This window comes from Notamacropus eugenii, chromosome 5, assembly GCF_028372415.1.
Source record: "Notamacropus eugenii isolate mMacEug1 chromosome 5, mMacEug1.pri_v2, whole genome shotgun sequence".
NCBI lineage: Eukaryota > Metazoa > Chordata > Mammalia > Diprotodontia > Macropodidae > Notamacropus > Notamacropus eugenii.
In genome coordinates, this window is record NC_092876.1 from 271666466 (window position 1) to 271681730 (window position 15265).

General features: G+C 39.1%; 1 protein-coding gene across 1 annotated transcript in view; it reads left to right on the forward strand.

The window, feature by feature from the left end:
- Positions 1-388: 388 nt before the first annotated feature.
- LOC140507852 (aldehyde oxidase 3-like) overlaps positions 389-15265 on the forward strand; it is a 104705-nt gene continuing 89828 nt past the window's right edge. The window contains exons 1-3 of the mRNA XM_072615720.1: positions 389-651; positions 1955-2012; positions 13065-13161. Coding sequence (XP_072471821.1) covers positions 571-651; positions 1955-2012; positions 13065-13161 — 236 coding nt within the window. The 5' untranslated portion in view covers positions 389-570. The remainder of the gene's footprint in view (positions 652-1954; positions 2013-13064; positions 13162-15265) is intronic.

Here is a 15265-nt window from a genome sequence, read left to right on the forward strand (position 1 = left end):
AGGCCATATTTTCATTTGACTACAAGAACCTTTATTATTCAATTGTATTTTTTTTTAAACAGAGGTCTAAATGGTGGCTTAATAATCTCTCTAATTATTTAAATTGAGCATCAGTGAAAATCCAGCTGCATGCAAGTAGTTTGCATAATGCATTTTAGCTTAGTGTCCTAAATCATTTCAGTTTCATTCCCCTGATTGCCATATTTTCTCACTGCTAGGAATGTAACAGTAATACCCTTACCCCAAGGGTAGAAAGGTGTGTCATGTAAGAAGGGCAGGAAGCTTCATGTCTTATGTAAGACTTAAATCTAGTTTTAACTTTCATATTTGCTTAGGAGAGGAGGAACTGAAGGACAAAAAGGGTGGGGAGGGAAAAGAGCTTTTAAGGACAGGAGGTGACTGATGTATTTAAACTCAGAGAAGATCAAAATCGCATCTGCACTGTTTTCTTGAGTCTGTTGCTTATTTCTCAATAGATGCTTTAATTTTTCTTTACTTCACTTGACAGAATAGCTGAAAGTCAAGAGGTTCTTTGAAGAATGTGACCTGAGTTAGCATCTGCTCATTTACATGTCCAGATCTAGCTTCATAGGCATGATGTCTCATTCTGAGAAGTCAGATGCCCTGGTTTTCTTTGTGAATGGAAGAAAGGTAAGTTTTTGTTGTAATTATTGTTAAATATTTGATAAAGGAGAAACAAAAGCAGAAATAATGCTTCATTATATCTTCTGTCAAGTTCAAGTGAGCCAAGAGCTGAAGGCGTGGATGCTAAATGTGTAAGCCTCAGATGACTGTGTGACCATGCGAAAATATTTGATAATCAATGCTGCTGTTTTTCTGACTATGAAATAGAGAGGTTCATTTGGTTTGTAGAGGATGTTAGATGTGCAGATGTAAGTATTCCTGTGAGGTCTTAAGATTGTTCTTGTATTTGTCTGAATGATGAGCTTCTCATTGTGTGTGTGTGGGGGGGAGGGCAGAGGTTTTGAGGTTCTTTCCATACCCTTCTGAAGCAGGGCAGGTTTCGTGTTGGTATATGTTCATTTAACTAATGGCAGGCTGCAGAAATTGCTTACTCTGGTTGTGGTTGTTAAAGTATACCTAAGAACAATAATAAAAGCCTCAGAGGAAAAGAAACTCACTTTATCTGCTTTAAAATTGATGGAAGTTTTCTAAATTCTCAAGCAATATCTTAAGAAAAGGGGGGAAAAGCCTGAAGGTCTCATCATTAACAAGTCTTTAAAACAAAAACCACATGTCCAGACTCTCAGGATGAAAAGTCCTGCTGATAAATGAATCCTGTATCTAAAGGGTCAGGCAGCCAAGAACAAATTTCTCAATTGTGACTTTTGCTCCTTGTTCCTTTGGGCACTTACAGAAATGGGCCAAATTTCTTTACTTTTTTTTAAATTCATGAAATCTAGAAAAAGAACTGTCTACTATGTACTAACATGGGATTTGCTTTTCAAGCCTTTGAAGCTTTCCCTGAGCTGAAGTCATACATGCTTTCAAAATTTCTGGCTCAAATGAGCAAGTAAAAAGAGGTAAAGTAAAGAAGCCTGACTTGGTCTCCCTCAAATCAAAGAAAACAAAGGTTTTTGGGGGTCTTTTCTCAATTACCTTGTAGAAAATATAGAAAGCTAGTCATTCTTCACCAATTGGAGACCAGGACACTTACAAAAATACTTAGTTTGATGTAGCACTTTGTAACCTTTTATTTTCTCATCATGGGATCTGAAATGTGGGGTGCCACCTAATTTGTTGAACATAAGCCAGAAATAGTATGGTAGTAGGTAATTTCATTATTGGAGGCATGGAATTTGATCAGAATAGGTGAATGAGATTAATCTCTTCCCTTTCCCCCCAAAAACAATTCAAAGAGCTATTGCAAAAAAAAAGTCTCTGATGAAAATTTGAATTTTCTTAATGCTGCGTAATTACTTTATTTATGCAGGTGATTGAGAAGAATGCAGACCCTGAAGTAAATTTATTGTTCTATTTGAGAAAAAAGCGTATCCTTTTGTTTATTCATTTTATTTGGCATTTTGTCGGGCTGAATTTACATTGAAGCTTTATATACTTTGATGACCAAGTTGGACAAAATATTCTGTAAGACTTAGGCCTTTCCTTTCATTTGCCTTGCATGATACCTTGTTGAAAATGCAATATCCCAAGGAGCCCAAGACTCAAGGGCTTAACGAAAGCCACACAAACAGGCAAAGGAGGAGGGAAAGGAAGTAGCAACAGGGGACCAGTCCAGGGTAGGAGAAAGCTATAGCTGGGAAGAGCCTTTCTGATCATCAGAATTCTTTGAGTTATTGTGGCTGATTATGAACCAAGGGGAACTACAGGAAAGTAGAAGGCATTCCTGAGTCAGTCCAGGACTGAGGAATACAGAAGTCATCAAAAAAGAAGGAAGTAGTCCTAGGCCAAGAAACACATTCTTTGACACCATAGGTATAGTTTGACGGCCTTAGGTGGTTAATAGCCAGCATTTATACAGGGCTTTAAGGTTTGCAAAGGGCCTCACAAGTATTATTTCATTCTATCCTCACAATGATCCTGGGCAGTAAGTGCTATTATTATGCCCATTTCACAGATGAAGAAATTGAAACAGAACTTAAATGGCTTGCTCAGTCACCTAGCTAGTATCTGAGGTCAGATCTGAAATCAAGACTCCATACTTGGAGCTCTATCTACTATATCACCCAGCTTCCTGTAATGCTAACGTGATACCCATAGCAGTCACTAGGAATATACATGAGTATTTTCAGGGTAAATTTGCAAAATACAATAAACGCTCTTCTTCTAAGGCAAAACCAAAATATTTGTTTGGGACATCATTAGAATGCCAGGAGGTAAGATTTAACAGAGTACTTATCACAAATCCAGGAAGCGCCAACGTCTTAAACCTTCTTTCTGTCAGACCTCCACACAAAAACAAGTTCCCTAGACAAATGCCTCCCTGAGCTCACTCACAGCTTGCTTCTCTCTCTGCTCTACCTGGCTCTCACTCTCTGCTGTGCTCTCTCTCTCTCCCTTGGACAAGCTCCTCTCAGTTTGAGCCTGCGATCCAGGGTCCATGTGACTACAAGCTCCATGTCATCATAGGCTCCATTGTCAGGCCTATTAATGGGTGGGGAAGATCTTCTTATTCTATTAATATTATACTTCCTTTCTACTTTTAGTTTTTAGATGGGGTTGACTATGATAGGCTTTTTTTTCAGAAAGCACCCTAATCATGCCAGAAATGAAAAGTGGATCCCAGTTACACAAGTAGAAAGGAATATGGCCTGGATCTCATCCAGAAGGCTTCCATACTTAGCATAGTAATAGGAACTTTTTAAATGTTGAATTAAATTCTATAGCTCTTGGCTCAAGGTTATGCTTACCTACAGGTGAAGTTGCCTATAAACTTTTTTTATTATTATTAATTTGTTTTCAGTTTTCTACAATCACTTCCATAAGTCTCAGATCTTCTCCCCCTCCCTCCCTGAGACAGCATGCAATCTTACATGGGTTCTACACATACATTCTTATTAAACACATTTTCACATTAGTCATGTTGCACAGAAGAATTAAAATGAATGGGAAAAAGAAAAAAGAGAAAAGCCCAAACAAAACAAAACATAACACAGGAGAAATAGTCTGCTTCATTCTGTGTTCCAATTCCATAGTTCTTTCTCTGGATGTGCATGACATTTGCCTTGAGTCCTTTGGGAATGTTTTACGTCCTTGCATTGCTGTGAAGGGCTAAGTCTACCAGAAAAATGCCTCGCACACTGTGGTTGTTGCTGTGTACAGTGATCCCCTGGTTCTGCTCCTTTCGCTCAGTATCAGTTCATATAAATCCTTCCAGGCCTCTCTGAAGTCTTCCTGTTCATCATTTCTTTTAGCACAACAGTATTCCATTACAAAACTCTAGCTAGAACATTTGCCTTCCCTCAGACTTCTACTCTGGATGATGGATAGCCATAGTTTTGGCTTTGGGTTTCTCTCAATGCTCTGTGGACCAACTATTGATACTTGACCTTCCTTTAGTGCTTTAAAAAATGTTATATTGATGCCTTTTGTTTTCATGCCACAGTAATTTCCTGATACACATTCTCCCCACATTGCAAAAAAACAAATCAAACAACCCAAAATGAAACAGTTCAACACAATTGACTAAAAAAGTTAACATGCTACTACTGATAACATTTGTACCATTTTGCCCTGAAGTCAGGTATCTCTGCCAGTGGGATGTCAGTGTGTTTTATTACTTTTTTTCTACATTGGTCACTGCAATTAATCTGCCTGCACCTGCCTTTGAGGCTTCTTTTCATTTATATTATTAAATAATTATGTGAATTGTTCTGTTGGCTCTGCTATATTTGACTGGAACTAATTCATAAAAGAATTTCCAGTTTTCTCTGAATTCTTCATAATCATTTTTTCTTACAATGCAATAACATTTCATTATGGTTGTATATCACATTTTGTTCTGCTAGTCGCTAGTTGATGGACACCACTTTGTTAACAGTATTTGCTACTACAAAAAATACTGCTTTGAATATTTTGGTATAGATGGGGTGTTTGTCTCTTTCTTTGACCTTCTGGAAGTATATGCCCGGTGGCAATTAACTTTTTGTTAACGTAGTTTTCATTTATGATTCCTTGAAATGTAGATCTGAAAAACCAGACTTGAATAAAGTCCATTGGGATTCAAATGGAACTACTTGGCTATGCCTTTAAATCCAAATCACTCTGACTCTTACTTATTGGCCGATAATAGGTCCCAGCCCAAGCCTCCACTTGCTCATTGTTTGGGTTCTGATGGCTCAGAGTGAGTATAAATAGCAATTGTTTCTGTTGTCATCAGAAACTCTGAGAGTCTTCCCCTCCCAGGACGATTCTTTTGTGAAGGCAAACTAGGCCATCTTCTGCCTCCATTTTTATCCAGCCTTTAATTACTGAATGGGCATTGCCTCAGACAAACTAAAACCTGGGAAAGACCTTAGCTTAAAAGTGCCAAGGTCTCCCACTGCATCTGGGGTCATCACTAGTTGTCCTGACATATATCTTGCCACTGGACTCTGCTAACTCTGGAGGAGAGAGTAAGGCTTATGACTTTACACAACTCTGTCTCACTTAAATCCAATTCACTTACAAGACATCACACTCCTGATGCCACTGGTCCTTTTTAAGAATGAAGGATGAACAACAACCATGAACAATGACAATACATTCAATGGTGGTATCTCTGGGTAAAAGGGTATGAATGTTTTAGTGATTTTTCTTACATGATTCCATTTTTTCCCACTGCTCTATTCTTTATACCAATAATATTAGTATGCCAGGCTTCCACATCCCCTTCAATATTGACGATTTCTGACTTTTAATCATTTTTACCAATCTTTTTGGGGTGAGAGACTACCATTTTGATTACATTCCATGAAATCCAGGAATCTGTCTTTACAAACTATAGAACGAGAAAGAAGTAAAATTAAGTACACTATATCTAATTCTCATGAAATAAGAGCTAGAACTACTAATGCAGTTGGTTTTGACCTCTCTAATTGCTTAGGATCTCAAGTGATGTTGAAAGTAAAGGTTTCAGAAGAGAAGGGTTGATGTGGGAATTGAATAGCTGGTTAGGAGGAAGATTTGGATTTCTGGACTATGCCTTAAGATACAGAGATGATGAGCTTTTGTCTAGGCATATAGCATATTTAATGAGGGCCAGTAAAGCATATTTGTCTGGAGACTTCAAATCTTATTAAAAGAGTTTTAAACAGAAAATGAAGACAGGAAAAGGAAAATGCACAAACACATCTATCTAGTCAGATGCCATAGAGAATAGCAGGCAGGAAGAGTTCTGTTGGAAAAAGAAGAGTCTTTCATGAGAAACAATACCCAAGAAGGGCTACAATAAAACTAATGTCTTCATATATGTACAAGTGTACAGCGTATGAATAATAAGCACAAGGCTACCTTATTTCAAATGTACTACAGATCCGAACACAGGCAAATATGGTCTCATAGGTATCACTGAGACTTAGAATTTGGTAGGTATAAACATAAAGACACACACCTTGTGGGTGGCCTAGATAAGATGTAATGTACAATCTGGCTTATCTTTGTGGACAGTATGATGGGACCATACATACACCATCAGTAGTCTCTCTGGGGTTGGGCAAGAGGGCCATCCGGGATCCAGGACTACTGATGATTCAGGATAGATGATCTTGTCCATTTCTAAAAGGTGTATGTGACTAGAATAATATCTATCTGCCATCCTTCAAATGTCTCTAGTTTAGAAGGACAATGTTTAGAGGTTCAGGAGAAAAGTCATTTTCCTGATTTCTCTTAAGTGCAAGAGGGGCAGCTAGGCGATGCTGTGAATGGAGCACCGGCCTTGTAGTCAGGAGGACCTGAGTTCAAATCCAGCCTCAGATACTTGACCTTTTCTAGCTGTGTGACCTTGGGCAAGTCACTTAACCCCAACTGCCTTGTCTTACCCCCTCTAAAAAAAAAAAAAGAGTAAGAGTAGCTTGCACTCAACAATTTAGCCCTTATCTACCAAACATTGGTAAACAAAAGAAAGTGTGAGAAAAGTATTTTCTGTTAAACAAAGAACAAAGTGAGTAAACCCATGTATCCAAGCAAAACAACAAACAGAAATCTGAGTTCTGTAGAGTAAAATATACCACTGAATACCCAAAAGTAAAAGAGTAATTGAGCTCTTTAACTGGTTGGGAAATCTTTAGCTAAGACTTCAGTTCAAACCAGAGGAGTGAAAATGGGCCCACCTAAGAGAGGGCTACCATCAGCAGCTTCTGGTGTTGCAAGACAAGGAATATGGTAAGACTGGCCTCACACACACATACACACACACACATACATGTACATACATATGAGACTTTAATGCCTCAGCCACCATTTAAAAATTCACAATTTCTCCCTCTTTGTAACACACAATGTGTGTGTATGTGTGTGTGTGTGTTTGTCTTTGACCACCTCTCTCTCCGGAGGTCTGCCACCCAAGGAAGTCCCTTTTGCAGGGATTCAGTACCATGCTCTACATTCTTTCAGCCAATTGTGAGTCCTGAATCATAGAGCTGTCTTTCAGGATACCATCCATATAAATGTTACACTAATAGGATGAAATTTATTTATTAATTTTTAAATTTATTTATTTATTTAACTTTTAACATTCATTTTCACAAAATTTTGGGTTCCAAATTTTCTCCCTTTTGTCCCCTCCCCCACTCCAAAACACCAAGCATTCTAATTGCCCCATCACCAATCTGCTCTCTCTTCCATCATCCCTCTCTGCCCTTGTCTCCATCTTCTCTTTTGTCCTGTAGGGCCAAATAACTTTCTATACCCCTTTACCTGTATTTCTTATTTCCTAGTGGCAAGAACAGTACTCGACAGTTGTTCCTAAAACTTTGAGTTCCAACTTCTCTTCATCCCTCCCTCCCCACCCCTTCCCTTTGGAAGGCAAGTAATTCAATGTAGGCCAAATCTGTGTAGTTTTGCAAATGACTTCCATAATAGTCATGTTGTATCAGACTAACTATGTTTCCCTCCATCCTATTGTGCCCCCCATTGCTTCTATTCTCTCTTTTGATCCTGTCCCTCCCCATGAGTGTCGACCTCAAATTGCTCCCTCCTCCCCATGCCCTCCCTTCCATCCTCCTCCCCACCCTGCTTATCCCCTTATCCCCCACTTTCCTGTATTGTAAGATAGGTTTTCATACGAAAATGAGCATGCATTTTATTCCTTCCTTTAGTGGAATGTGATGAGAGTAAACTTCATGTTTTTCTCTCACCTCCCCTCTTTATCCCTCCACTATTAAGTCTTTTGCTTGCCTCTTTTATGAGAGATAATTTGCCCCATTCCATTTCTCTCTTTCTCCTCCCAACATATTTCTCTCTCACTGCTTGATTTCATTTTTTTAAGATATGATCCTATCCTCTTCAATTCACTCTGTGCACTCTGTCTCTATGTGTGTGTGTGTAATCCCACCCAGTACCCAGATACTAAATAGTTTCAAGAGTTACAAATATTGTCTTTCCATGTAGGAATGTAAACAGTTCAACTTTTGTAAGTCCCTTATGACTACTCTTTGCTGTTTACCTTTTCATGCTTCTCTTCGTTCTTGTGTTTGAAAGTCAAATTTTCTTTTCAGCTCTGGTCTTTTCATCAAGAATGCTTGAAAGTCCTCTATTTCATTGAAAGACCAATTTTTCCCCTGAAGTATTATACTCAGTTTTGCTGGGTAGGTGATTCTTGGTTTTAGCCCTACTTCCTTTGACTTCTGGAATATCTTATTCCACGCCCTTTGATCCCTTAATGTAGAAGCTGCTAGATCTTGTGTTATCCTGATTGTATTTCCACAATACTTGAATTGTTTCTTTCTAGCTGCTTGCAATATTTTCTCCTTGACCTGGGAACTCTGGAATTTGGCCACAATGTTCCTAGGAGTTTCTCTTTTGGGATCTCTTTCAGGCGGTGTTCTGTGGAATCCTTGAATACTTATTTTGCCCTCTGGTTCTAGAATATTAGGGCAGTTTTCCTTGATAATTTCATGAAAATGATGTCTAGGCTCTTTTTTTGATCATGGCTTTCAGGTAGTCCCATAATTTTTAAATTGTCTCTCCTGCATCTATTTTCCAGGTCAGTTGTTTTCCCAATGAGATATTTCACATTATCTTCCATTTTTTCATTCTTTTGGTTTTGTTTTGTGATTTCTTGGTTTCTCATAAAGTCATTAGCCTCCATCTGTTCCATTCTAATTTTGAAAGAACTATTTTCTTCAGTGAGCTTTTGAAGCTCCTTTTCCATTTGGCTAATTCTGCTTTTGAAAGCATTCTTCTCCTCATTGGCTTTTTGAACCTCTTTTGCCAATTGAGTTAGACTATTTTTCAAGGTGTTATTTTCTTCAGCATTTTTTTGGGTCTCCTTTAGCAGGGTGTTTACTTGTTTTTCATGCTTTGCTTGCATGTGTCTCATTTCTCTTCCCAGTTTTTCCTCTACCTCTCTAACTTGATTTTCAAAATCATTTTTGAGCTCTTCCATGGCCTGAGCCCATTGAGTGGCCTGGGATACAGAAGCCTTGACTGCTGTGTCTTTCCCTGATGGTAAGCATTGTTCTTCCTCCTCAGAAAGGAAGGGAGGAAATACCTGCTCACCAAGAAATTAACCTTCTGTAGTCTTATTTTTTTTCCTTTTTTCTGGGCATTTTCCCAGCCAGTGACTTGACTTCTGAGCATCCTCTTCACACCCACTTGGCCTCCAGATCCACCCAGCCAATGCTTGGGATCTGAGATTCAAATGCTGCTCCCCAGCCTCAGGGCTTTGGCAGAGGTGGGGCTGCTATTCAGTGTGAGATTAAGTTTAGGTGCTCAGGTGGGGGCAGGACCACCTCACGGGCTCAGTTCCCTCAGGGGGTTTATGTGGAGACCTTCTACAATGGATCTGAGCTCCTGCCTGCTTGGGGAGCCCTGGTCTGCTCCCACCTCCGCTGCTGGCTCCCGAGGGGGCCTGAGTTATGGGGGTACCCCACTCCCCTCTCGACCTGCCAAAGAGACCCTCTCACTGACCCTTGTCACTTGTGGGTGGAGCGGCCACTGGAGATTCTGTCCCTGAAGCCTGCTCAGATCCGCTCCTCTCGGTGCTGTGCGGCCAAGGCAGGGCTGGACTCGACTCCGGGTCCACAGCATGACGGACCATTTGTGAGAGGTTTTCAGGCTCTGGAACAGAAATCTCATCTGCTCCATTGTTCTGTGGCTTCTGCTGCTCCAGAATTTGTTGGGAGTTCTTTTTTACAGATATTTTATGGGCTGTGGGTTCGGAGCTAGTGTATGTGTTTCTACTCTGCCATCTTGGCTCTGTCCTAGGATGAAATTTAATAAAAATAAATATAATGTCTTACATTTGGTTTAAAAAACTTCATTTTATAGGTACTGAATAGGGAAGACATGGCCAAGTTTAAATGAAATGATCTAGTCTTTACTCAATGCTGATGTCAACGTGTTATAAAATGATAGTCATTTCCCAGCAGTTTGCTCTAATTAATACTGTATTTGCAAAGGCTTACAAATATATATGCTAGAAATTTTTATTACAAATACAAAGAAGTAGATGAGAGTTGCATTGCAGTGTTTGAGTAGTTTCATACAGTTAACTGAATATTTCATAAAAAAAATGATTAGCCTTCTACCCACTTTCTTGCTCTCCTTTTTCCCTCTGAAATGGGACCTGATAGAAATGACTTGGAAGTGACTGTGTAAAAGCTCTCAAGAGGATTTGGGCCCAGGGCATAGGAAACTGGCTTAACAGCTTGGTAACTCCTTGCCCTGTCAGAATTCTCAGGAAGAAAGCCAAGGGATTCTATTTATTTGAGAGATTAGAGCAACTGATGAAAGTGTTTTTAAAGGTGGAAAGGGGGAAAATAAGCAGTAGTAGAGTCAAATTACTTTTTCTCATCTCACAGATTAATGATTATTTTGCATGGCAAAATACCTAATATCTATATATCTTTATATGTGTGTGTATAGATATAGATATTGTGTTTGTCCTTCGTTGCCGAAAAAGACCATGCCATCAGAGATATAGATATATTTACACACGCAAGGTGGTATGGCATAGAGATTTATTTGACCTTAAAGACAGGAAGAACTGGATTCATGTCTTGCCTCTGTGACCAAGGTTCACTTAATTCAGATCACTCTTTTTTTAGAAAAAAATAATTCTTTTTTAGTTTTCAACGTTCACTTTTATAAGACTTTGAGTTCTAAATTATTCCTCCCCTCCCCAAGAAAGCATGCAATTGATATAGGCTATACATGTTTGGTTGTATTAAATATATTTCCACATTAATCATATTGTAAAGAAAAATCAGAACCAAAGGGAAAAACCATGAGAAAGAAAGAACAAAAACCTACAAAGGGAAAATAGTATGTTTCAATCTGCATTCAGAATCCACAGCTCTTTCTCTGGATGTGGATAGCATTTCCCATCAATTGTCTTAGATCCTTGCATTGCTGAGAAGAGCTAAGTCGAGGAATGGTGGTCATTGCACAGTGTTGCTGTTGTTGGCCTCAGTGTTCTCCTGGTTCTGCTCAGTTCACTCAGCATTGGTTCATGTGACTCTTTAAGACTGTAAGTTATAGAGCTGCTGATCTGCATCTCTTAGAAAAGAGGGGAGGGAACAGAAAAGAGAAGGAGAAAAAGAAAGTGCCTAAGCATGCACAGCAGCATATTTTGGGGTAAGCCATACTCCTGGTCCTCAGAATTGAGTCTGTTTTCCATTGTAACTATGTTGGCATACCTGATGCTGAGACCATGTTCTATGCACATTTGTGGGACAGAGAGGGCAGAGGAGAGTGTGTCTGAGGAAGGAAGTGGAAGAACACTAGAGAGAGAAGTCTGCTCCCTTTAATTCTTTTCTCCTGGTTGGTTCTGATACTCGATGATTCCAAATAGTTGCCACATATCTGACACCTGTGAGTACACTGAATCTAGAATCCCCCAAAATTCCCCTATTTCTTATTCATCATAAGTCCAGGTATCCTGGGCCTCACAGCTCAAAGAAGCCACCACTTGCCCTTCCTCTGATTTTACCACAGAAAGGACTTGTCAATCTAAAACTATGATTTAATCTGGTTCAGGGATGGCAGCCTGAGTTTGATGCCACTGAGTACACAATCCAATAACTGTGCTAAGTTCTAAGGGAAAGGCAAAGATAAATATATGGTATTGCACCTTTTGCTTTAGGAGTATATATTCTAGTAGGGAGAATAAAGTAATATTTCCAATTTACAATGTGTAAAGTATTGTTCTTATAATTTTATAAGATGGCTAATGCAAGAATTTTTATCTCCATTTTACAGATGAGGGGACTGAGGCTCAGAGAGGAAATGTGACTTGTCCAAAGGCACCCAACTAGTAAGGGATATGGATATGACTATACTCTTGACTTTTGATTCCCAAACTATAGCTCTTTCCAGTTTTCAACATTACCTCCACAAATACAATTACAAAATAACTATAGTGTGATTTAAGGCATGTTAGGTAACCAAGAAAATTTCAAAACATAATGAGGAAACTAAAGACAAAAGAGTTCCTTTCTTTGGGAAAAGGAGGCTGATCAAGGAAACATTCATAGGGAAGACAACATTTGAACTGAATCTTTAAGGATCGATTAAATTTAAATCAGAGAAGTTAGTCTAGCCATGGGTAACAGAGGGAGCAAAGGCACCAAGGTAGAAAAGCATAGGATGTGTGTGTGTGTGTGTGTGTGTGTGTGTGTGTGTGTGTGTATGTGTGTGTGTGTGTGTGGACAAATTAAAGTATAGCTTGGGCACAGAATGAGAGAAATATAAGTTTGGATAAGCAGGTTTGGTTAGGTTCCAAGGCTAAGGCATTTAGTCCTTATGTGGTAGACAGAGGGGAGCCATTGAATGTTTTTGAGCAGTAGAATGATATAATCAATGCTTCTGATTAAGAGGGATAATATAACAATATTATGTAAGATAAATCATAGAAGGAAGAAACTAAAACTTGTTTGCTATCCATTTTATCATTACCTTTTTTAAAACTTTCAGTTTATAATTATTTTGCTACTGAATTTTTTACATCATAAATAATTGTACTCTTTGTAAATTCTTGATGTTCAAAATAGCTACAATAGCATGCCTTCTGTTGGATCAGTTCTTCAGGCTTTGGGTTATATAACAAGGTAAACATATATGGGAATTATGAGAGTTCCAGATTCTGATGAGATTCCCAACCTTTTTAGAAGTATTTGAAGACTGACTTTTGTCCTTGGCAAATGGCTTTCATCAAGTGATTTATGACAAACCTGAGTACTTTGTCAAGTACTGAGATGCTAAATTCTAACTGCCCTTCCCTTAATAAGGAGTCTTCATTGGTGAGATAACCAGGAAACTTTAAAAAAAAGAAAGCAAAAACAAAAACTATTTCCTCCTATGCATAAACAAGTCATGATAGTGGTGAGAATCTACAGAAAGAGACATTCCAGTCCTCTTTTCCTTGACTACCTTCTTCCTAGTTCATCTGCCAGGAACCAAATATGGCTGTGGAGGAGGAGGCTGTGGGGCCTGCACAGTGATGATATCAAGATACGACTGCAGCACCAAGAAGATCCGGTATTCAGTCCGGGGAAAATGTTAATTATATAGGATTATAGGTTTAGAACCAAAGGCTACCATCTAAGGGAAATGCACTTAGAAGAAATGGAGACCCAGTGGGATTAAGTAACCTTGGTCAGATGTGTAGTTAAGGAATGCAGCTCCTCTGACTACAGAGGCAGTCAAGAAGACCTTAGTTCAACTTCTGCCCTGACACATATTGGCTAATAATGCTAAAATTAGGAATTACAGACAGATTGCACATTCACATTGCTAGAAGGTATTTCCTCACCATGAGTTCTCTGTATGTGTAGAATTATTCCTTCCACATCATGAGTTTCCCCATAGTGGTTTTGATCATCAGAGACTGACATTGTTGAGGTTTAGAGTTGGGAAAGTGATGTCCAGGTATGAAAGAATTCACTGAGACCTTCTCTTTTAGGCAATGGAAGCTTTTTTATTTTATGTGAAAAAGCATCATGGGCCTCCTTAGAAAGAAAGCTAAGTGAGATCTTGATATATGGGGGAAGTTATAGAGGTTCCAGTACGGTGATGTAGTTTTAGAGATTTTTATGGAGGGTAACAATTAGAGATAGGGTACCATGGGATGAGGGAGATAAAGGGAGTTCTTTATGGCTTAAGGATTTAAGGACAGGGCAGAAGGATACAGTTTAAAAATTAAAGGATTCAGTGTATCAGTAAGCATCATGACATACACAGGGGGCCTGCTGTCACAGGTTCTTAGATCTGCATTTATAAAAGGAAAGGCAACTTTCGAGGGGTCAACAATCACTTTAATTACATTCAACATAGAGGGATCAACAGACAGGCTTCCAATAGTCTGGCCATTACATATACACATAGCTACCAGAGAGGGAAGCACCAACATCTGGGTTTTCAAAGCTGGGGGGCTACTTAGCAGCTTCCTAGAGTCTCATCTTGCACACAGACCTTCTCCCAGAACGAAGCTCCAAAGCAAAACCTCTCCTCAGGGTATTTATACTCTTTTCAGAGCCAGAGGGCAACACTCCTCATGACCCAGGCCTTCATTAGCAATCAGCAAAAGGTGTGGGCCTTCATAGGAAACAAGTCTTCCCTAATCATGCCTCCCTCAATAGCCCCACCTGAGACCCATCAATGGGCAGGGAAGATTTTTACTCCCATTACACTCAAGGAACTCAGGGTAAAGGACACAAAAGCAATTCTTTTGATACAGGTTCAGGATAAGGGGGAAAGGACATTAGTGACACCTTCAGGTTACAGAATAAACTAAGGGCTCCACAAAGTACTGGAAAAGCAACTCAAACCTTAGGGCACCATCTGTATCTGCAACATTTCCCCAGCTCAACCAGTAGGCAGGAGAAATCTTTTGGAAAAATGGAGAAGGTCTTTGTCTTTTTCGATCACTTTTCTGGCTGGTCATATCCTGGTCTTATCTCCTATCCCACATCCTGCTTGCTCCATTGGCATCAAGCACTCTTCTACCTCATCAGCATAAGACATTAAATCAGAATTTGGGGGGAGTTTTGTGGAAGCCATAGATGACTTTCAAAGACCAGCAGAGGACACAGAGCCTATGACCAAATACTTAACCCAATTAAACAATAAGGTACTGTAAATACTCCATAAAAGAAAAAGAAAAAAATTCAGATTTCTTCTCTAGTATGAAGAGAGGGTCAAAAAATTTTATGTTGATTTTCCGGATTGTGGGGGCACCGCATCTCTAGCTCCCCTGATGTGGAAGGGATAGCTGTACATGTATACACATGTGTGTATATATATATGTGTGCATGCACATATGTATACAATATGTATACGAGTATATGTACACATACATATGTGCTATTTTCATAGCATTTCATTTTCAAGCTCTTGTGGTATACGTCTTACCTAGTTACAGAAAGCCTAAGTCTCTCTGCTCTAATTTAAAATAAAACCTGTCACTTAGATTTCCAGAATACAAAAGAAAGACAGACAGAGAGAACGTGGGGAATAAAACATCCTGATTCAAGCAAAAAAAAAAAAAGCTCTCTGGTTGAACGTGGCTCATCAGAAATCTTCCATTTGAAGTAATGTTTTGCAATCCATGTTAAGCAATTATCTTTGTAGACAGTGTAGAAAT